This window comes from Strix uralensis, chromosome 2 (assembly GCF_047716275.1).
Source record: "Strix uralensis isolate ZFMK-TIS-50842 chromosome 2, bStrUra1, whole genome shotgun sequence".
In the NCBI taxonomy this organism is placed as follows: Eukaryota; Metazoa; Chordata; class Aves; order Strigiformes; family Strigidae; genus Strix; species Strix uralensis.
This window is the reverse complement of record NC_133973.1, coordinates 64,530,924-64,553,853: the sequence shown is the minus strand read 5'-3', so window position 1 is coordinate 64,553,853 and position 22,930 is coordinate 64,530,924. Positions and strand designations below refer to the sequence as shown.

The following is a 22,930-nucleotide window of genomic DNA, read 5'->3' as shown; positions in this document are numbered from 1 at the left end:
GTAGCTGGAAGCAGGAGCTGGCTAAACACAGTTACATGCTAGGGGGGTGGGAAGGGCAGCGCTGATGGGGAACCAGGGGTTGTGATTTGGTACCAGTAATACCTCAGTTTTTCCAGGTAGTGCCTTGTCTGAAGGGAGAAACACATGCAATGTCTTTCAGTGAATATAACGTCTTGAAGAGGACAAAAGGGCTTCATGTGAATTTGAAGAGTGGGTACTGTTTTCCCCGTTAGTACTACAAATTATATTTTTCCAGATTTTTTTTTTATTATGTATTTGCTATGCAAAAGCTTTTAGTGTGGAAAGGGCCGTTTGTTCTAATACTACAGGAAAGCTTAATTATGTCTTCAGTATATATTTTAACAACCCACATAAAATAAGGAATATTTGTGTTGGAATTTTAGGTTTTAATTAAGGCTTCTACCCCTCTACAGAACTGTAAGTATAGGTTTAGTATTTCTACAGAGAATGATGACTCCAGGAAGAACCCAGGAGAGAGAAAGGAAAACTATCTGTTCAGGCTGTATATACACTGAGAAATCAACTACCTATTCTAAAATTTATGTAATCCAGATTAATTTAAAAACTGAGAAATAATCCCATATTTTTTTAAAAAGTTGTTATACTGACACATTATTTCCTTGAATGGAAAATAGTATTTTTAAACAAACATGCATGTTCTGATAAATGCTTAGATAAGTTTAGTTAACATTGTTTTCCTTTATGGAACATATTTTCTCTGAGAGATTTAATGCTATCATATAAAAATTTGAAGACCCTTAATCCTTTGATTAAGGGAGGTAAATTGAGGTACTGTGAAGATGTATTATAACTTTAACACAGTATTTTGTCTAAATTTTCTTACACCAGTACCACTGAATACTCTGACAGACTTTGGAAAGTGATACATTCTAGATGTGGACATTTATTTATTTATTTTTTTTTTGATTCAGCCGGATCTCCTTATTGCCCAGATCTGGGACCTTTTGGAAATCTCCACAGCTTTTTCCTGTATTCCCTTTCCAGGCTTCCTTCATGTAGCAACCAGAACATAGGAGCAAGGTGTACAACTAGACCTTGTCGTAGTAGGAAGCCAGGACCTGCAATGGGTGCGTATCTACGTGTAGCATGTGGGAAATGCAACCAGTGCTTGAGTCTTTTGAGGGGCAACAGCAGCCTGGCACTGGCTGGCTAGCTCTCCTACCAGCACTTCCAGGACACTGCCCAGGGTTCTCCTGGGTGGGCAATCCGGCAGGAGATGAAGTGAAAAAGCATGCTCTTCAAATGTTTTCTGCCTTCCCAGGCTTTTCTGTTCTGATTAAAAAAAAACCCGCTATACTGAAGACCAGTGTGATAGCTGCGTGAGAAAAGAGACCTTGAGTTTCTGATGGGATTTTAAGAGTTTTAGACATGGCCTTTTCCTCCCCTTGGTGCTTTTTGTTTATTGTGTAATGTTGAGACTCCCTTTTTACAAGGAGTCACATGGAAAAGACAAGGGGTAATGGGTACAATTATTTGTGGGGAGATTCTGATTGGACACAAGAGGAAAATTTTTCACAATGCGAACAGCCAGCCACTGGAATAATCTCCCCAGGGAAGTGGTGGATTCCCCAACATTGGACACTTTTAAGATTCAGCTGGACAGGGTGCTGGGTCATCTTGTCTAGACCATGCTTTTGTCAAGAAAGGTTGCACCAGATGATCCGTGAGGTTCTTTCGAACCTGGTATTCTGTGATTCTATGATTCTGTGATCTTTCTTATGTAAAATAATTATTAGCGAGGGTAGAGCAGTGAGTAACTCTGCCTCTCCATAAACCCAAGCACTTAAATGCGCTTCCAGTGTCACGTTGTGTTCAATCTAGCTGAACTGATGTGCAGCAAAGTGCAGCAGCCTCTCAGTTAGGAATGACAGGGCTTTTGCTCACTCTTTTTCCACCTGAAGAATCATTTTATGGAGCTTTCACATACGGTCTTTGTTTCCAGCCTTTCTGGACCCTGTGAAAAGCAGAATCAGAATTGAACAGGTGAAGTTCAGGGGATTGCAGAAGCCTTCAGGGAGCTTCAGTGCAACAAGATGAGGGAAGCACGCTGCCAGGCGCAGGCTGAGAGTCGGCGTGAGGGTCAGCCCCCTCCAGGAGGTCTGGGAGAGAGGGTCAAAGTATTTTAGAAGAACCCTATTCAGCGGTACACCGAGGAGAAACGCCTCCTCATCAAGGAGAAGGTGTCGGTCCCAACAGCCGTCCTGTGACCAGCTGTGGGGTATCGTCTCCTCACGGTACCCCTCAGGCAGGACGGGCAGGGGCGGCGGGGCAGAGAGCAGCGAGCAGCCGCCCTCCTAGGGCAATCCGCCCCGGAACGGCTGCCAAGGCGGCACGTCCCCCTCCCCGCGCCTGCCTGACGAGGCCCCGCTCCCCGCCCGACCAAACCCGCTCCCGCCAGCCCCGCCACCGCCTCCACCGGGAGGCGGGGGCTGGAGGGTGATGGTGCGGCGGGAAGCCCGCCGGGCCCGGGCCCGGCCCCGCCGCCGCACGAAGGCGCGGGGGGCGGCGTGTGCGAGGACGGGGAGCTAGGGGAGGGGAGGGCGGCGGGGAGCCGGCTTTCTCTGGCAGCGGCCGGCCCTTCTGGGGACGCCGCCGAGCCTCCCCGCTCCGTCCCGCCTCTCCCCGCGCCACGGACCGCGGGGCGGCGGCTGAGGCAGCCGCGGAGGCACCGGCGGGAGCGGTGAGGGAGGCGCGGAGCCGGATGGCGGCGGCGACGGGACCCTGCCTGGCCGAGCGGCACTGCGGCTGAGGCGGGCTGCGCGCCGGCTCCGACCCCGCCACCCCCGCCGCGAGGAGGGGATGAGCGTCCGCCCGGGCGCGGCTCCGCCCCGCAGGCAGCGAGTGCCTCGGGGTGCCTCGGGGGCCGGGGCGCCTCGGCGGCCGGGGCGTGTGTGGCTGCCGAGGGGAACCGCGGGGTCGGGGGGCGTCGCCCCGCAGGGTCACACCGCTTTCCCGCTTTCCACCCGGGACAGCGGATCCTCGCTCCACCAGCGGCCCCGGGCCGGCCCTGCGCTGCCCGCGGCGGGCTCCCAACTGTCCTCGGCGTGGCAAGAAACGTGCCGCCGGGGCGCCGCCGAGCTGCTTTGACGTCTTGATCCTCTTCGAGAACTTAACAGGATCGCAAAGCCCCTTCGAGCGGCTTTTCCCGGCAAGCCGGGCTTCGGCTCGAAGCCCGCCCGCGCCGCGCAGAGGGGCGGCCGCGGCGGGCCGGGCCCTGCCCCGCCACCCCCCGCCGGGCCGGGCCTTGCCCCGCCGCCCCCCGGGCCGGGCCGGGCCTTGCCCCGCCGGGGGGGGCTGCTGCTACCGGGGCCTCCCGGCAACGGGGTCCGGACCGAAACCGAGCCGGGGAAGGGCAGCGCTGCCTGTGGGTGTTGCTGAAGGATAACGGCCCCGAAGCGCCGGCAGGCAGGCAGGCAGAGTTTCTTAATTCGGATGCTGCGGAGGAGAGCGTGGAGGGGTGAGTGAACGAGGAGGCAGTAAGCCTGCGGTTCTGTTAACGCCCGTGAGAGCGGGGTCATGTCCCGCCTCTGAGTTCAGTGTTAAACCTTAACTGAGAAGCTTGAAATGGAAACGTAACTTAGAAGCTCTTTTTTTTTTTTTTTTAAAAAAAGTGTTGAATTGATTAATTGACACAGTGATCCGTGTATCCACAATTAAATTGGATTCAGGACACAAATCCGTACAGAAGGGGGGCCGAGGGGAGTTACCCCACTCCTGTTGCCTGAGGCTTAGCTTTACCTCTTTGATCCCTGTGTCTCTAACTTCTCTGCTGTCTGGTGCCTGTGGTACAAGCATGAGGTTGTTAAACCCTATATAAAGAAAATGCTAGCAAATATTACAAGTGCAGTGAGAGGAAATAATTTTCCAGGGATTCTTGGTGCTCCCGCTAAATTGACCTTGTTTTTATCAATATGACATCTTTTGCAGAACTTCTGTAGTGTAAACCGGGACAAAGTGTGACTAAGAATCTGCAAGATACAATAATGACTATACTCTGGCTTTCTTTAATGCACAGTCCACTCGCAAAGAGGAAAAAGCTGAAAGAAGACAAAGAAAAATGACATGAATGTTACTTTAAATATCTGAATAAATGATGTTAAATGTAAATGTTGCTGCTGGTTAGTAGTGGACATTTTTGACTATGTTTTCCATATTCAGAGTTGTTACATTCAAAGCAAGTAGTAAGAGGACTGTTGTCTTTGAAATGTCATTTTCGTTGTTACAAGGGAGTAAATTGTAATTTCAGACGTTACAATTTTTGAAATAGCATAACTTTGCCTTCGGTCGGCACAGTCATTGTTTTTCTCTGGTATTTTTTACGTCGTTTTCTTTGATTATGCATGCTAAAACCATCTGATTAGAAAAATACACAGTGCAGATGATAATGGGGCTATCAGGATGTCTAATCAGCAAGGGTAATCATGGTAAACAAACATGTTGGAAGGAAGAGCACGTGAGCTTTAAAAAAATCATACACCATCCTTCCATGTCAGCATCTCTCAGCTTTGCCTTCTGTATGCATCCCAGCCTTTGTCATCCAGTTTACACCCAAGCTCTGTCACTTCGGTTCAGCACGTTATCTTGCAGCCTTCTTCAATGTTGCCATCTCTTTTCATTAGCATCTCTTAAATCCTCTTCGGTCGAATGCCTTGTTACTGCATCTGAAACGTGACAGAAATAACCTCTGGTCTTTTCCTTCCCTAGCCAAATGGGATGGCTGTGACAGTTTACATAAAGTGGTCAGGGAGTGAATTTCGATGGGTAACATTCACATGTATGCACACATGTAAACATACATACTTTACAGATACTTGTTCAGAAATGTAAACCTGCTGCATTTTAGCTGTATTCATCCCCTTGTTATGTTCACTTTTAAGAGTTACCTTGGCAAATGAACGCACTGAGAGATGTTGGCAGAACTGGTAAATTTTGGACAGTGGTTAGAGAAGCCTTGCACAGAGCTTATTTGCTGTATAGAAACATGGATACCTGCATCATGTTAACCCATACTAGCAAAAGAAACAACATGATGTGAATTGGTTGTCCAGTCAACTGTCATTTGTAATTTACTGTGTTTTAATTTACAGTGTTATGTTCAACACCCACAGCTAGTTTCTCCTGAACAGTTTCCACTCTAAAAAAATAATACATTCATAGAAAGTGGTCTGCAAGAAAATTTAGTAAATCTTAGAAAATTGAACTGTGTTACTAATAATTCATAGATATAGAAGGGAAACTCAATCCAAATAATTTATTTAAAAGATTATTTTGCTGCTGCAAGGTGCCAGGGACTCAACCATCAAATCAATCAAGGATAATCATATGCATTTCATTCTAAAACTATACACTACACATATATGAATACACAGTGTTGTGCACATCCTGGAGTACCTGTGAGAGGTAGCGTATTTGTTTGACAGATCTTTGCTATTGAGGTTACTAGGCTATGTGTATAAATTATATGCATTTCCAGGAGATACTAGTGTCCACAGACTGTGGAAAATGCAATATGATGTAGCAGAGAGTAATAAAATTTGAAAAGTGTACTTTTAAAAGAGTCACAGGATTTAAGAATTGTTGATTTAAACTGTTACGCATAATGATTCGTGAGAGTAAGGTGCTGCAGCCTGCTTACTCTTTTTTCACACCCTTGGGCTTGATCCAGTAGTCTTTGTACAAAGCTGATTTCCATGAGAGTGTGCCAGAGTTAAATCTGCAGGTTAATTTACAAACCTCCAAATCATTGAAGAAAAAAGTTGCACCTTGTCTTCAAATCACACAGTTGCTTAAAGCTCCAGTGTCCAGTCTTTGAAATCCATTTGTTGCCTGTACTGTTTGATACATTGGAGCTGCAGACTGTCACACATATACAACATACATAATGTACAGCTGAGCTACAACTGTTAGGAAGTGATGTAACAAGGATCACGGTGGAGGTCAGATTCGAAAATAAATCCCAAAGTCTTGCCTGAGAGGCTGTGTGAGGATTTGGAATGTGTTTTAACTGAAATGATGTAAGTGATCTTATGCAGCTTATCACCGCTTCCATAACAATAAGTAAAAAGTTGTTGAAAGCCTCAAGAACAAGAGTATATTACCAACTGCACAAATACGTAAGATCCATTATAAAATCATATGTAAAGTCACCTTTTACTTTGTGGTGGTGATATGTCTTTCACCTTGAAAAGCTGTTTTTTGAATTCTGCTACATTTTCTATCTGTAGTCCTTTTAATCTAAGTAAATAGCTTTAAGGATATTAAGTGGTGGTATAAACAGCTTGATCTGCCATCATTACTTGATAAACAACTACATTTACTTCATATCAGAAGTATTAATATTTGTTTGGTTAACAACTTTGAATTAAGTTAGGGTAGGTTAACATGTTCTGCCCCAAAGGGGAACTGCTAGAGTAGCCCAAATATGAACTCTCAATGCTCTTGTGGGGGAGACCATAATAATTCAAACTTCTTTCACAGATGTTTGACAGGCTACACGTTTTGGTGGCTTAGCTGATAGCCAGCAACTTCCTAAATTTGATATAATTTGTACTATTTAAATGTGTGCCTGTGTGTTGGGGTTTTTTTGCTACTGAGCATGTGCAAAATTGTCTGAAACCTAGGCCAGGAAGCTGCTCAGAGGTCTTGACTGTGTCCAGATTGCAGTGGGTGCTGAAAACAGGCATTCCTGCCACTGCTCTAGAATGAGTTCTCAGAGCACTGCAAACCTGTGGGAAAGCATGTGCGAGTGTATCCCATAATCTATTGGTAAGAGGCTTCGAGGAAAGGGGGAAAACTGATTTTGGCTTGTTTAAGTTGAAGTGGACTTGAAAAGTTTCTAATTTTTGAGGTGCAGGTCCTAAGCACAATGCAATTTGCTGCAAATGGGTGAATAGACTTGAGAAAGCGGGGAGTTACGACTGTGAACTGGGTGCCACCTCCTTTTGGCCTGGAGTTAGATGCCCGGTTATTTTCAGTCTCCTGTTTTAGCTTCAGTTGTTTTGTATTGGCTAGCATGTATCATTTCCTTCTTGATGCCGTATTCCTGGCTACCTGATTTTCTTCGTGCCTTCTGTAGAAAATCCACTAGATAGTGCAGGTCCTAAAATTTAGATACTGCAGCCTTTGTACCTCTAGTTCTAAGTCAATGTTATAAAGGCTCAAGTAGAACTTGATTTTCAAAATTAGGAAATGCTTATGTGAATCTGAAGTTTTCATATGTTACTTGAACTTGTATTTGTTGTCAAACAACTGACTATCTTGATGAAACAGGTCTTTTATATCAGACAGTGCATATAAAACAATTTGACACAAACCATCAGTTGCTATTGAATCCAACAGGAAGAGGATAAAAGAGTACATGAACTATTTGCATTTGGAGTAGGGAGAGCTGTCACTAATGTATAATTTGTTATATTTTTAGTAAGATAATGCATCTTTCTCATTTAGATCTAGTTTCAGTCTCAATGATTTATGCACCGAAAAAAACAATATTTTTGAGTGTGGAATTATATTTCATCTCTTTCAGGTTAGTACAATTGGTAGCAAGGAAAGAAATACTAAGTGACATAGCATGTTAAAATTCTGCTTAAGTTGTTGGTAAAGATGTCAGTCTTTCAAGAGCTAGGATTGTTTCAGATAAGTTTTATTTTACTGTGTGACACTGGAAAATTCTTCAACCTGAGGCAGTTTTTGTTTTCCATAGTTTGACTCGGTGTGCTTAAAGATAAGTCACTTAGTTCTGGAAAATTAAAAATTACAAGGATACTTTAAAGAGCGAGTTCTCCAATTTGATTGCCTAAAACTGGGTGACTAGATTCAGGCTCAAAGGACTATCCATCTGTCTTGTCTGTCTCTCTCTTTGAATCTCTTGTGACTAAATACCTGTTTTAAGTGGCTAACATGGATTTATCAGACTTGTCAGCCTTTGGGTAATCAAGTCTTACCCTCAGTGTAATTACTAGCTTTAAATATTGAGAGCAGAGAGTGTACTTCAAAGATAACAGGTATGTTATAAAAGGCAGATGTCTACTTGCATTGGGTGCAGGTGCCCAGGTGCTGGCAGCGGGGGGGGGGGCTGCAGGGGCCTTTGTGAGGAGAGGCTGGGAGCTGCCTGTGCGGGACACGACCACTTCCAGACAGCTCCAGCAGACCCACCACAGGGCATGGCTGAGCCCCTCGGCCAAGACGGTGGCGACTCAGGGAAAAACTATTTAAGAAAAGGGTGAAATGCTGCCCAGGCAGGGCATGAGGAGAGGGGAAAAAGAAGTGTGAGAAATAGCTCTGCAGACATCAAGGGCAGAGAAGAAGGAGGGGAGGTGGTTTTCCAGGTGTCGGAGCAGAGATTCCCGTGCACCCCATGGTAAAGACTGTGCTGGAGCAGGCGTCAGCTGTGGGGGACCCGGTGATGCAGCGAGTAGCTATTTCCTGAAGGGAACTGCAGCCATCGGAGCGGACCCCATGCAGGAACAGGTTCTCCTGACAGCAACTGTGGCCCATGGAGGACCCACACTGGAGCAGGTTTATCCTGAAGGACTACAGTCTGTGGAGTGGACTCAGACTGGAGCAGTTCACGAAGGACTGCAGCCTGTGGGAAAGACCCACGCTGGAGAAGGGAAACTGTGTGAGGAGAGAGGGAGCGTCTGGACTGACCGCCAACCCCCCGCTCCCCACCTCCTGTGCTGCTGGGCGGGGTGGAGGAGGTGAAGGAGTTGGGAATGTAGGAGTGAAGTTGAATCTGGGGAAAAGAAGATGGGGGGGAGGTGTTTTTGTCTTTGTTTCTCACCATGCAACTTTATTTTAATTGGCAATAAATGACATTAGTTTTCCCCAGTTCAGGTCTGTTTTGCCTGTGATGATAATTGGTAAGTGATCTTCCTGCCCTTATCTTGACCCATGAGCTTTCTCATCTTACTTTCTCCTGCTGGACTGCTGAGGAGGGGGAGTGAGAGAGCAGCTGGGTGGGTGTCTGGCAGCCAGCCAAGGCCAACCCACCACAGTACTGTACCAACTATGTTTTTAAATACAAATCTTAGCAATACTCACTTCTTAAAACTGTCTTGTAAGCACCAGCTTTTAGTGGTGGTTCTAGGACTGTAGATCCCAGCTAGCTGGATCTGTCTCTCTGCGGCCCTGCAAAAGGTGTTTGCGGGGTCTTACGCTTCTGCAGCATTTTCCTGCTGGCTGACTCCTGATAGCTCCATGCTTGATTTAAACTGCTCCCTAGTCAGTCACTTGCCAGAGCTTGAATTCAGTTTTGAAATGCTGATCTCTTCCCTAGACCATTAAACATATTTATCATTAGGAATCTTAGAGGCCTAGAAGGAACAACTATTTATCCTTTCATTAGATAGTAATTTGTCAGAATTTCATGTGCTTCATGCAGGACCAAACCATGTTGTTTCAGGAAGTCTTACCACCTGTGCTGTACCCAAATTACTGCACTATTTATTTCTACCAGTGCTGTGTTCTGTCTTCCTCTACCACAGCTGGGCATGCATGGCATAATTTAACAATGAACCTTCATCCACTCTCCCTACCTCCTTCCAAAAATATGTTAATGTATTTTATTGCTTAATAGTAGGGTTGTATTTCTGTGAAATTTTTCCCTCCTCCTTTCTTCCAGTCTAGTGCAGAATAAGAGTTCAGACCCCACTGTATATTGAATTTGGGTTTTACAGCTGAAATCATTGTAAGGGCTCTGAAATGAGCTCCAATTTTGCTTATGTATTTTTATTTTATAGCTTCTTATTCTTTGCCTTTCTAGGGTGAGCAAGCGCCTTTTTTCTTTCTCTCCCTTTTCTACATCCTTAGTTATTCTTGCCATGCTTTTATTCTTAAGTATCTTTCAGTTTAAGAGTGTCTTGTCTCACTGCTCCTTCTTTTCATCAGCATCATTAACGAGAGGTTTTCCTATGGAACCCTGAGGAATATTGTTCTTAAACTTTCACATTGGTGAAGGTGACCATTTAATCCCGTTCTTGCTTTCTGTCTTCTAAGAAGCTAGTTTTTCATCCAAAATAGTGTTTGGTTTCATATCCTATGACTTGTTTTGTTTATTTAGTGGCATAGCTTTTGGAAGTCTAAATAAGGTATGCAACTGTTCCCATTATTCAGTGCTCCACTGGCATACTTTCTGTACGTGCATAACAATTTGTCAGCAGGAGGCATGCTGCTCAGTTTTTAAATGAAGCGACTGTGACACCCTGGCTACTGCCTTCTAACTTCAAGTCTTGGAACCTGGACAGTGAGACAGAGTGTAAATTGTAGACTAGTTCTGCAGATTTTTGTAAGCTGAATTTTGAAGAAATCAGTAACAGCACAAGGAAAACCACATTCTTACCTTGAATTCTGTTCAAATTAATGTATGAGAAATGGGAGTTACCTTAATACTCACTGTTATGGCAAAATAAATGTTCTAATCACCAAAGCACTATTGTATGTCATCTATCTAATTCTGTGTTACAAAGTATGCAGAATAATTATAACTAAAAAATGATTTATGAAAAAAATTCCTAGAGATGAGATGGTTTTGGCATCATACCTATCTTGAAACGTATTCAACTGGTTAATTTATTAGTAACAATGTTTGTCTCTCAAAGGCTGAATTGTTTTAAAAGAAATATTCATTGATATTTATAATGGATATACATTAACATATACATAAATAATTTGGCAGAGGTTTTTTGAACAGTCAAAATTGGTTCATTTTGTGAGACTGCTCTAGTTAACATTTTTATATGTAGTTATGTTTTTAGCATAAATTATCTGTGCTTTAGGAATTCATTTGTCTGAGTGGATATTCAAATCTGAGAGCAGGTTGAAAGATCCTTCTTTATTTTTTTTAATATCAATGTGTAATAGAAATGCCCATTTTTTCCCCAGTAAAACTTAAGTTAACCAGTATGTACAGGGCTCAGTTTAAGGTGAGACATAGTTACACATCAGTTGACCTGTGCTGAAGCAAAATTAGTAATAGAAAATACTAATCAGATTTTCAGGTGTTAAATAATGCCCAAGGGCTATTTCCAGACTTAATTTCATTATTTCTGGATGAAAAAATTAAGTTAATCTATTTTATATTTTGAAATATATGAAATAATTTTAAAAGTTGTATATGATTCCATTTAGTTCTCTGGGAATTGAGTGGAAGGTAAGTCAGGTATCTGTTTTTTAAGAAACTGGATGCATAACACAGACCTCATAATGGATTGTCAGCTTTGCTTCAGGAATAATTCAGGGCAGAATGTTAGTTTCTGTAAGATCTATATTTCATTTGCTGCTAAAGGTGAATGTTGTATGGTCAATGAGACAGAGGATTACAGGTGAAAAAGGGACAGTAGGTGGTCTGAGGTAGTTGAATGATCCCAAGAGAATTTCATTCTAGTCATATCCCAAACAAAAAAGGTTCCTGAATGCAGTTTAAAAACTTTAAAAAAAAATTCAAAACTCAAAGATTTCACTGAAAGCCTTACAGTCCCTCATTTACTCATCTTGAGTCTTAAAACCTGTTTTGCAGGTGATTGATAGATGTGATATGTATTTGGTAAGGCATTGAAGGCCAAATCTGGAAAGGAATCTAGGTCATTTTCCGAAATCTTGTAGGAGCTGGGCTGCTAAATATCTTAACAGAGCTTGTCTTGAAGCACTGTAATGAAAATGACATATGGAAATAAATGGACAAAAACCCTAGTAAGTGTTTAGTGCAGAGTTTACATAATATAGAATTAATGCATGGCATATATTAGGCTGAGGGATACATTTCATTAATTATCTGCATGGTTAATATGCATTTTCAGAATGAAAAATTTAATCATAAAATAGATAAAATTAGCACAAAGGGACAACTTAAAGTGGAATGGGTTGTCCTAATGCAGGTGTTACCTAGCTTTTTTTGGTTGACTTTCTAACTGTAACCTTCTATGAATGAGATTTTAAATGCAATTTCACTATGGGTAATAGGTATGACAGTGTAGGTATTCAGAAAGCCCAGAGACTAAAGAGAATATAGTGTCATGTAAACCTTTTCTTTGGTGATGATGAATTTTCTTTGTCACACTTTTACTAGCACTTTTTTCTGTCCAGTGCAAATAAACCAAGAAACAGGTATCATATTGTGTGTGTAAATATCACTGGCTATTCCTCAAATGGTTGAATTTGCTTTCTGCTGTTCCATTGTTTTAATAAATCGCTGTTTTTAAGTACTGAGCACATTTTTTTTGAAGCCTTCACAAAATGTGTTTGGTTTTCCCTCCCGTTTCAGCTGTCATTTAGATGTTGATACGTAAAGCAAAATGGCAAAAATCAACACCCAGCACTCCTACCCTGGTATGCACAGACTGTCTGTCAGAACTACTGATGAAGATATTGAAAGGATTGAAAATGGCTGCATCAGGTAATATATTCCTTTCATCACAGTCAAGAGGACAGATTCCTGCATAATTTGTGGCACTCCTCTAGCTCTGCATTATGGGAGTGTTGTATCATGATATTGTTGGCCCAGTGCATTTAACTGGCTTAACAATGCATATCCAAAGTACAGAAGAGACAGCAACAGGAAGGTTGTCGTGGCTTGCAGTTTTGGAACCAGAATCTGTATTACCTCAGGAATAAAGCCCATTTTCACGTGAGTGGGAATTACACCAACTCATTAAGGAGAAACCTCTTTCTCAAGTCACCATGCAGGTAGCAGGGTCTGTGCTTTCTACAGAGTCTGTGGTATTTGGAGAAAAAGGGATCCTTCCAGTGCCATGCAGTGAAAGGCCTCAGAAAGTTTATTTTAAAAGTAGCCTCTGCAAATCACCTCGTTCCTCTGATAGGGAACATTTGTGGTGTATAAAGAGTATCAACATTTTTGTACTGGCTTTTCAGAGTCTCTCACTGTATGGTGGAACTGTAAGAGTTTCTTTGCATTCACCTTTCTCTGTTTTGATAGTTTTAAAGTGACTCTTTAAAATGTGCCAGTGAGCTTGCACTGACATTTTACACAGTACCAATCATTTGTCTAGGCTGGGCAAACTCTGCTGGGCCAACAGGAAAGTGTCTGATGATCCGCAACACCTGTAGTCTGGATAAAGTGTTCTGCTTTTGGCTTGTTAACGGTCAACCACCTCCGCTATGTGGACCTCGTCAGACTGTCCCTTGCTGTTCAAGTGTGTACCCAGACTAGAGCACTCAGAATCCTGCTGGGCTGATAAGACTGCCTGCGTTACGATAATTTTGGATTGCATGTCCCTAGCATCTAGTATGGATGTGGTCCATGTCCTGTTTGAATTGGTCCTTTTTTTTCTTTCCGCTTTGCTTACATGATACCTTCTGTCATGTAGGTATACCTACACCAGTGAAAATGGAGCTGCTTTTATTCTGCACAGGATGGCTTGTTTGACTTAGTTATACTGCCCCATGGTCTCCTTAGGGAGATTTGCAAGTTCTGTGTCCCTTTGTCTCCATTTACAGGGATATCTCAGAAACAGGGAAGACACAGATCAAAATGAGCCTCTTCCTTTCCTTTTTTTAATGTCCTTTTTTGTAGAGGATATCAGTGATTGGCAGCTCACAGAATGGAATTACTGGCAGAGATGTGAGAGTATGTTTATAAAGGTTTAAATGTAGAATTAAATCACTGTAGTCATCTGCAGTTTCAGGGGCAATGACTTGCTTATGACAGGTAGAAGGGCTGAAATATGAATTGCACTTTATCATGATGATGATGGTCTTGAAGAGGCATTTATTTAAAAGAAAGTTTGCTGTTATCAGCATTGATTACAGGAGTTCATAGATGAGTAAAAAGATACAATCTTACTCTGTAAAAGAGATCTTGCATTAAAGGTTTTTGGATTGCTGAAGTGATTGCTAGTAGAAATACCACTCAAAGAATTGTGATACACATTTTTTTAGTTCAGATTTGGTTTAGAACATGTGTGTATCAAAAGATAGATTCCATCCAAAATTTTAGCCCTTCTTTGTCTTGTAGAAAAATTACAACTATAGACATTGGAAAAACCCCAGGTTTTCTAGAGTAGCAGCATTTCTCCTTTGCCTTTATCTTCTTCCAACTCCTGTTGGCTGTAGTTCAACAAAGCGATTCAGCACATTACTTAGTTCTCATTAAAATCAGTGGGTGTTAAATTTATGCTTAATGCTAAGGATGTGCTTAAGTGCTTTTCTGCTGTGAAATGAGGTATTATTGAGAAAAGGCATTCACTGCAACAGTCAACAGAAAGCTGCTAGTGATCTTTAAACTGTCATTCTCAATTATGCTGTAGTAGGTGATTCATGTGCCCATATTCTTACAGTGTAGTGTGCTATAAAGTTGGTCCATTTTGTTAAAACAAAAATCAACAAAATGATAACTAATTTAGAGTCTTCATTTTTAAAATCCAGCCGCTGTATAGAAACAGCTCAAATAGGGCAGGCAGCACATTAGCTTATAGATACAGGTTGGCCGTCTAAAAGTTGAAAGTAGGATTCAGCTGTGCCTTGTAGACATCTGGATTTCAGTATCTTTGTGTGAGTTGGTGTCTTAAGTTGCTGCTGTCATCAGTGGAGATGTAGTCAGTACTAATAGTCAGTGGCACCTAGGGAACTGTTCAGCTTACCCTGAAGTTGAAGTAGCATTTCAGGCTCATTTGTCTGTGTCAATTATGAGAGGCATTTAGTTGCCTAAAATAGGCATCTAAAGCTATTTGAGATACCATAGAGTATCTGAAGCATTTAGCTGGGGCTAGTGGATGTGAGGTGAGACCTGTGTGCACAGGAGAGGTCACATAAAGTATTTTGAGGTATTCCAAATAGTACTAGACTCCTGTATTGAGGCAACTGAATCAAGCCCTACGATGGCAATTGACTATGATGGGAATTTAGATACTCAGTTTATATTAGAATCCCTAATTTAGATCACTGCCAAATCCTGCCCTTGAAGTCTGGCTCATAGTCATTACTCAAAAAGGCTTCAGCAATTCCTGTTTAACTGATCAGAACTTTGAAACAATTACTACTAAATGAAAATTCTGGATTATTTGCATGCATTTTAAGTGCAGATGGGCTTCTAGGGTTTGCTTGAAAATCTTTCTGCAAATTTAGAGCCAAATTAAATCAAGGCAAGGGACAGGTAGAGAGCAGGTGCTCATGTAAATATCCTAACTTACTCCGCTAGATACCTCAAAAGCATGGGAATGAGTTTGCCTTCAGAGAGCTGAAGAGGCATGGAGCAGAAACCTCAGTATCCATGAGTTTTCTCTAAGATTCAGTGACAGTGCTACCCCTGTGGAAATAAAATATTTTTTAGCATAAGCTGAGAAGGGACAATAGTCTACTGATGTTTCTGCTTTGTAACCTGCTCTTCATTTCTTGGAACACCATGTTCTCATGTTGATTTCAGACCCTGTAATGCCTTTGGATAGTAAGGGCAGTGGTTACTGTTTCACTACAGATACCAAACAAGCTTATGGAGTCCAGATGGGAATGAGTCCATCTTTGTAAAAGTGAAGTAAAAACTATGCTACATGCATTGCAGGTGTTACATCAAAGGCCCCATCTATAACTGTCCCTCTGCATCAATATAAAGCCAGCTGACAAATGAGGCCTCTTGTATTATCTGAACAGGGTTGAAGAAAGTCAGGAATGAGTATATGAGTTTTATAATAGGGAGTTATAATAATGGAAGGAAGAGATCATTTTAGATTTACTTTTTGATTTGCATTTGTGTGAATTAAAGTGGAATATGTTTGTGATTGCTGTGTAATACCAGACAGGTGCTTTCATAAGAGTTACCTGGCAGAGTATCTTTGTGTATTGTTTTGTGACCCCGTTGCAGATATACATAAGCTGTATTTGTAGAAGTGAAATGCAAACACTTTAGTATGCTTTCCACGAAATTATTTTGATTTTCCTGAGTTGTTATATATATACACATATATCTATATATATAGATATAACACATGTTATATCTATAACTTTTTTGTAAGGTAAACCTGAATTTATTTACAAATTGTTATATTTAGTTATAACATAAATGTAGTTGTAGAAATTCTTGATGCACATATAGGGTAATCAGAAAATTGTTTGTTAAAAACAGTCATTTTATGGTTTTAAATAATTTTTTAAAAATAAAAATTAACATATAGACTTCAGAATTTCACTAGTTGAGTCCATAATCCGCTCAGTTTGATTCTAGCAGTTGAGTCTGAGCATTTTGCCTTTTTTTTCCTACAGAATACAAATTCGTCAGTGAGTGTGTGTGACCACTTATTGGTAAGAATCTGACCAGAGAGTAAGTTAAATAGTTTGAAATTTTTAATTTGTTTTATGGAACTCTGGATCAGATTGGATGGTGTTCAGATCAGGTCACATTAAGCATGCTGTTTTCTTTCACCTAGATTAAAACATTTCTTCAATGTACTTCTGGCTCCAGACGCCAAAAGCTATACCCTGGATTGAAAACATTGGATTTTAGAGGGTGCTACTAAGTGCTCTGTAGCTGCTGGTAGCAAGAGGACAGACAGCTGGTAAAACTCTCAATGTTACTGACGCACAAAATGTGATGAGCCTGTGTAGGGACAGTGGAGCACAGCTTCCAGGCTGCTGAGGAGTACAGAGGTGATGATCATGCACATGAAGCACTTAACACATGATGTACTTAGCAAGTATGTTCTGATAAGTGGGGCTAGTAGGACAGTATTGCTCTTGGTACCTGACCTAGCTTGTTTAGAGCTCACTCAGCTATCTCTGCACTATCCTGCATTGCCTTCCTAGTCATTTACTCAAAATAAAGCTGAGCTCTTCATTCTTAACCTTTTATTTATTGTCAGCAGATGCCCAAGCACAGCAATGTCAGTAATAAAGAAGACTGGGGCTAAAAAAATTTACAAAAAAATAAGGATAATTTACAGTGCATTCCTATAGCAATTTTCAACTCCTGCTTGGCTCTTGTTCTCACTGATAAACCAGCACAGTTATATCAAAATAGAACATCACATGGTGTTCATTGTATTTCGGTATTCTTATAGAGACTAATAAAATGGAAACAGATCTCCCTCTGAGACTTCAGAAAAAGTCTGATTGGCCTGATTTCCTGGGCCTGACCTCTGTGTAGGGTTTTTTAGACTGATAAAGAATGTGCTCTAATCTTTTTTCTTTTTTAAATTCTACTTGGAAGAATACCTAGAGTATTTTGATCCATGCTTATTTTGTTTTCTGTATTATTATCCATTACTTTATTTTGTGACCCTTATATTTAATTACCTATATTTAGAGAAAATATAATAACTTAATGTACAGTCACTGAAAGCAGTTGAGTTACTGCAATTTAGGGAGATACTTACTCCTCATTATCTGAGCTGCTGATTGAACACAAACTTCTAATCCATCCAAATGTGAAAAAAAAAAGTACTGGCTTAAGCCTCCATGAAAGGCTATCTATTTCTGCAAAATATTTTTTTTTTCACATCTGAATTGTGACACTTAAAATTATTTTCTAAGAACTCTCACTATCTTCTTTTAAAAATATATTTTCAGGACTCAAAAATAGTAGTAATTGGTAAATAAGAATAGAAGTAGCAATATTAGAATTTATTGCTGTCTAAGATCACACAAAATGTATATTTTTCTGTAAAAAGGAATAAAAGGACTTAAAAACAGCCATAGCAGTGCAGTCTAAAAGACTGACTAGTCCAGTATCCTTTATCTGGAAGTTCTGTAGGCAGGTGCTCCAGGAAAAAGATAAAGAAGCAGGCATACTGCAAGTGTCTGCAACATGCTTTCCTCTAATACTCTCCCAGCATCCAGCTCAGGAGACTTCTTGAGCTGCATGCGGGCTCTGTGTATCTGGTGATCCGTAATGGATTTCTGTTCCATGAGTTTTTTCATTCTCCCCTCGAAGCCATGTTAACTTTGGCATCCACAACATTCTCAGCACCCACAACATAAACTAGGTTTTAAAAGTTTTTCAATACTGAGCAGTGTCTGTTGGTGTCTTTGTATTAGAAGAGAAGAAAACAGTTAACAAGTTGAGAATTCTGGTACTGTCCGGACCTATCTTTTTTAGCATGGTTCTTTGTGTAGAAATAATAAACTTTTAATTCTCTGTTTGTCAGTTTCTCAGCTGTGAGTACTCACAAAATTGAGCTGCTAATTATCCTTTTGTGGGCATTCAAAAATGCTGTTGCCAGTTCTTACAAAGATACTGCAAGTATCATTATAGTCAGCGTTTTCCTGGCAATACCGATTAACAGACTCACGTAAGAGTTCTTTGCCTTACAAAGGGGAAAAAAGTGATCCTTAATGGATGTGGTAAAGTCTTGTAAAAGTGAGTGCTGAAGAATGAAAAACACAGAGAAAACCCAAGGAGTCTTATAAAAAAATCCAGAGTGAGCCCTGGTAAAGTCCAGGTTCCAGTGAAGTCAGTTTCAGAACTCCATTGCTGAAGGCTAAGGCTAAAATTTCATCTATTTTTCTCAAATGCTAATTATTTCAGTGCTAATAAGTAGTCTTACAATTACAGGAACTCATTGGAGTTGGCAGACACTGCGCATAGCTTGACATTATAATCACTATCTGCAGTTGTGTGCAACTGGGCTGTTAGAGTGTATTCCATGGGAATAGCTTGAGATGCCTCATCTCATGGCTGCCAGAGCAGCCCTGAAGATCTGTAGCCTATTTTGCTGTGCAATAGGTGAAGTTTCAGTTATGAAGCGAGCAGCATTAGGCCTGCAGTTGTGAAGCTGGCAGCAACAGTCAGGTAAGAACAGCAGTGGTGCTGTTCAGGATTAACTACTGTAAAATCATCATTTTCCCTTTCAGTCCAAGCAAGAGTGAAAGCATAAAAAGCTGTGTATTTGCTTTGAGTCATAAATAGGAGCTGCACTGGTAGGAATTCCAGACTGTTAAACCCAATGTCTGGGAGCAAAAACACTGAAAAAAGCAGTGGGCAGTCACTTTAAAGCCCCCTGGGGATCAACTCCATCTGGAAGGGAAGCTGCTGATGCCTTACAGAAGGTGTTAGAGTAGAAAACATGCTTCCCATAATTGTGTATCTGCACACCAGAGTAGTACTGACTAGTAAGGAATCAGTCTCTGAGCTTGCTGGAACAGATGATAGAGCCTCCACTGACTTCATTTCGTGTTGGATGGCTCCAGAAAAGTAGGAATATGGGCTTAGCTCTGTGTTTGTCAAATGTATGCCATATTACAAGGAAGAGGACAATTTGCTGCATCGTTTCTTGATGTAGTGGTGGAAAGAATCAGATGGAGCGATGTCTGCTGGAGGCTGTATGGAAGTCCTAAAAAAAAAAATTTGCTTTTGCAGAACCCATTCCCTGTGTGAGGATGCTTCTTCAGAACTGCAGAGAGTCATTTCTGTGGAGGGAAGACATGTATCTGAATCCCAGAGGAGTTCATTCACAGGCAGGGGAGCAATGGCAAGGTAACATGCTAACTAATACCATTTCCAGTATTACACTTAGCTTGTTGAAAGAGACTGATCACAATTTGGAGGCAAAGTAAGAAGAACCATCACTTCCAAAGAAAATGGATGGAGTCCAGCTGAAGAAAGGTCTATAAAAAGTAATAGAAGTTGCTTTTGAGCTTGATTCTGAACTCATTGCTTACTCATTGCTAATAAAAACCTTAGAGATGCTGAATGAGCTCACACAAATTAGTCTGAATACAAAAAAGTAAATTATTTTTACATGATCGTACCTGAAAATACATTGAGCGCTGAAGAAATGCATGAAGTGAGGCCAGACTGTAAAGTCAACGGAGAAGTGTTTGGTTCTGACTGATAGCTGATACAATGTTTGTTTCCTGTCAAATAAGACATAATGATTGTTCCCTTGTCAGTAGATGGCTCTGGCAAGGGAGGAGACAGGGGCTCTTGTGTTGGGAGTGCAAGAGTTTCTCTCAGTTTGTTTATAACGGATTGGGAGCTTTAGTCAGCAAAATTGAAGTCAACCATTTGCTGAAGTCATTTACCTTACTGGGACTTGAGCATAAACCTGAAGTGAAGCTTCAAAAACTTATTGTGTCTGCTTTAAATATTTCCAGCTGAGACTACAGAGCTCTGTCTTCAGATACTGTTGTTACACACAATACGGACCCTACTCAGTTTAAACACAGTGTGTTTCAAAGAGCAAAGAAAAAATTATTTGCCTTTTTGTTCTTTTTATTTCAGAGTAAGAGAACCTGGGCAAGGCCTATGAGTAGGTGTAGTTAGGCCCTTGAGAACTGGAATCAAGAGGCAGATGTACTTTACCATAAGATTTAAATTGTTTGTATCAACCTCTTTTTGGATTCTGAGCATATGTAATACTAGCTGATGCAGAGAGAATGTAAAGAGCTTTTCCTTAGTAGTCCAAGGTCTCTGTAAGAAGTCGAGCATTGTTCAGGATTTCATTATGCTGTTTTCGAGGCCAAATTTGGAAACCTGAATTAACACCACTTTTGTCCAAACTAGACTGCTGATAGGAAATAATATAATATATTGTTTGGGTAATAAATATAATCACTTTTGTAGATTTCAGTCTCCATTATTTTCAGTTTTTCAGAAACATGTTTCCTTTTGAACTTTGACAGAAAACATTGTAAGGATCCATAATGTGAATTATTGGGTAGAGAAAAATATAGATAATGATACAGTGATAAATTAATCTTGTTATCATCGTGTTTTGCTTATCTCATTTCAGTGTTCTACTAGAAATTTAGGATGAGCAAATATTGTTTTCTGTGCAGTAGGCAGGTTTAAATGTGATAGACAATTAATATGTCTGCAGAGAGACCTTTTAAAATCATGGGGAAAGTGGCTGAATTTTCATCATTCCTTGTTTCAAACTCCATCCTCCCTCACCAGCTATTCAGCTTTTGTTTCCACTGTGTGTACCAGCCCTTAAGCATGTGATCCTGTGAGTATTTTATACCTCCTACAACTGTCAGTCCAGGATTTCCCCATTATCACATAATGTCAGAAGTTTGTCACAAGTCAGCTGCCCCATCCCAACCACTTGGCTTGCCCCCACTTGGCAAGAATATTCTTCCATTGCTCCTGCAGTGCTCATACAGTGCACTAGGAACTGATGTGTGAGATAGATACTTTCCTGATCCACTGCAAAAGGTGATGTATGAAATTTTGGGAAGTGACTGGTTTCACACAGTTATTCCATCAAGTTTAATTTTGTGGCAGATGGAGAAGTGGAGAAAAGTCCTCCTGGGCTACTCTTTGTGGGGATGATTTAAGCCATCTGATGTTCTTGTCTGGTTCAGTCAGTGTTGTATGTCTGTTCCATGCAGGCTATCACGATTTGTTGTATCTGTGAGGTCATGGGCCACAAAACATTTGCACCATGAAGACCAAAGACCTGATTCTTTCCTAGAACGTATCCGAGGGCCAGAGCTTGTAGAGGTGTCCAGTAGGCAAAGTAACATCCGCTCCCTTCTGGGTATCCATGAGTGGCCTGGGGGAGTAAACAGGTAAGAAGATGTCTTTATACTTTAAATTCAGACAGCTGAGGTTGAGGTATTTTCTTGGTGATTAGGATGTAAGTTTTATTTTAAGAAGAGGATAAGGAGCTTAGCATGGGAGATGAACAGACTATCTAATGCTGCCCAGGAATCTTCACATAACAGAAGTATTACTGCTTCAGCAGACTTTCTATTTCCCCCTCAAACACACTGTGGCAATGATCTTGAAGTAAAGGATTTTGATCATGCTGCTTCAGGCAGAATGGTTTCTCAGAACTGGAGTTTTGTCATATGGTACCTGTGCAACTTGATGTTGCTAAACTTCTCCCTACTGAGAATGAATGCAATTTCTGTTTCAAGAATCTAGGATGTTGCTAGTTGTGGCTTTCCAGGACATTAATGTTATGCACATTATCTGGGAGTGTTAGGAAACTCCAAACAAGCAGTTGTGCAAAATGTGTCATTGCTTTGTTACACCTATTCAGGAGTTCAGAAGGCTTCTGTTGCAGAAATGAGAAAATCTTTTGACTGCTGACTTAATTTACTAACACATACTCAGTCTTTGGTATAGAAGGCAGGTTCAGTCTTATCTTAAAATTTTTCCAATAAAACAACAGAGGCTAGCAAGAGAAACCCTTATGTGTTTACAGTCTTTCGACTTGATGAATTAATTTCTAAATATATGATACAGTATTTTAAATTTAACTCCAGCTAAAAGAGGAAAAAAATGAACTGCCAAAACAAATGTTGACTTTCTGTTTGGCATTATGCTTTGAATCATAGACTCCCATTTTTTTTTGCATAATTAAAGATTGGTAAGTAAGCAAGTAATAAGTCGATTTGTTTCGAAATCTCAGCTAGTAATTCAGATCAAAGCAAGAACCTTTAAAGGGCTGTGAATGATACAGGTTACCCTGATTTGTTGTGGTCCAGCACAGCCTTATTATCTTCACTTGATCTATTCCTTAGAAATTAATCTCAAAAGAACATTTTGTTGAATTAGCCAGGCTGTTGTCTGATTTTTCAGACATCTAAATCTGTAGCAGCTGTAGATTTGAAGTAATTAGAGAGGACAACCTTGATCCTTGGCCAACAAACCTCTATATAAGGCTATTAGAAGTGAATTTGGGAATATCCATCCTTGCCTTCTCAGTTTTACATTGTTGCCCCATGACAGTAACTCCCAGTTGTTCTATCATGAAGGCTTAATTCTGCCACCATGGTAGGTATGCTTGTTAGTTATCCACAAGCCTTGACACTGCATCTGTGAAGAAGACTTAAAAGGGTTGAAGAAAGTTTAAAATAGTAGCCAAATGAGTACAGGGCTAAAAATAGTGAGATGCATGTTGCCATGCACTAATACGCCTGAGAACAAGCTTCAGACATCAGATGTGATCACAAATGTGTGTGCCAAGCACATGGTAAAAAGAAACGAAGGGGC

The 22,930-nt window shown here is 41.0% G+C and overlaps 1 protein-coding gene across 3 annotated transcripts in view; it reads left to right on the top strand.

Annotated features, from left to right (window-relative positions):
* The first annotated feature begins 3,278 nt into the window (after positions 1-3,278).
* Positions 3,279-22,930, top strand: part of CNGA3 (cyclic nucleotide gated channel subunit alpha 3) — a 35,315-nt gene continuing 15,663 nt past the window's right edge. For all 3 annotated transcript variants that reach the window (XM_074859009.1, XM_074859008.1, XM_074859007.1), the window contains exons 1-4: positions 3,279-3,499; positions 12,302-12,433; positions 19,343-19,459; positions 21,319-21,498. In XM_074859009.1, coding sequence (XP_074715110.1) covers positions 12,333-12,433; positions 19,343-19,459; positions 21,319-21,498 — 398 coding nt within the window. In that variant the 5' untranslated portion in view covers positions 3,279-3,499; positions 12,302-12,332. The remainder of the gene's footprint in view (positions 3,500-12,301; positions 12,434-19,342; positions 19,460-21,318; positions 21,499-22,930) is intronic.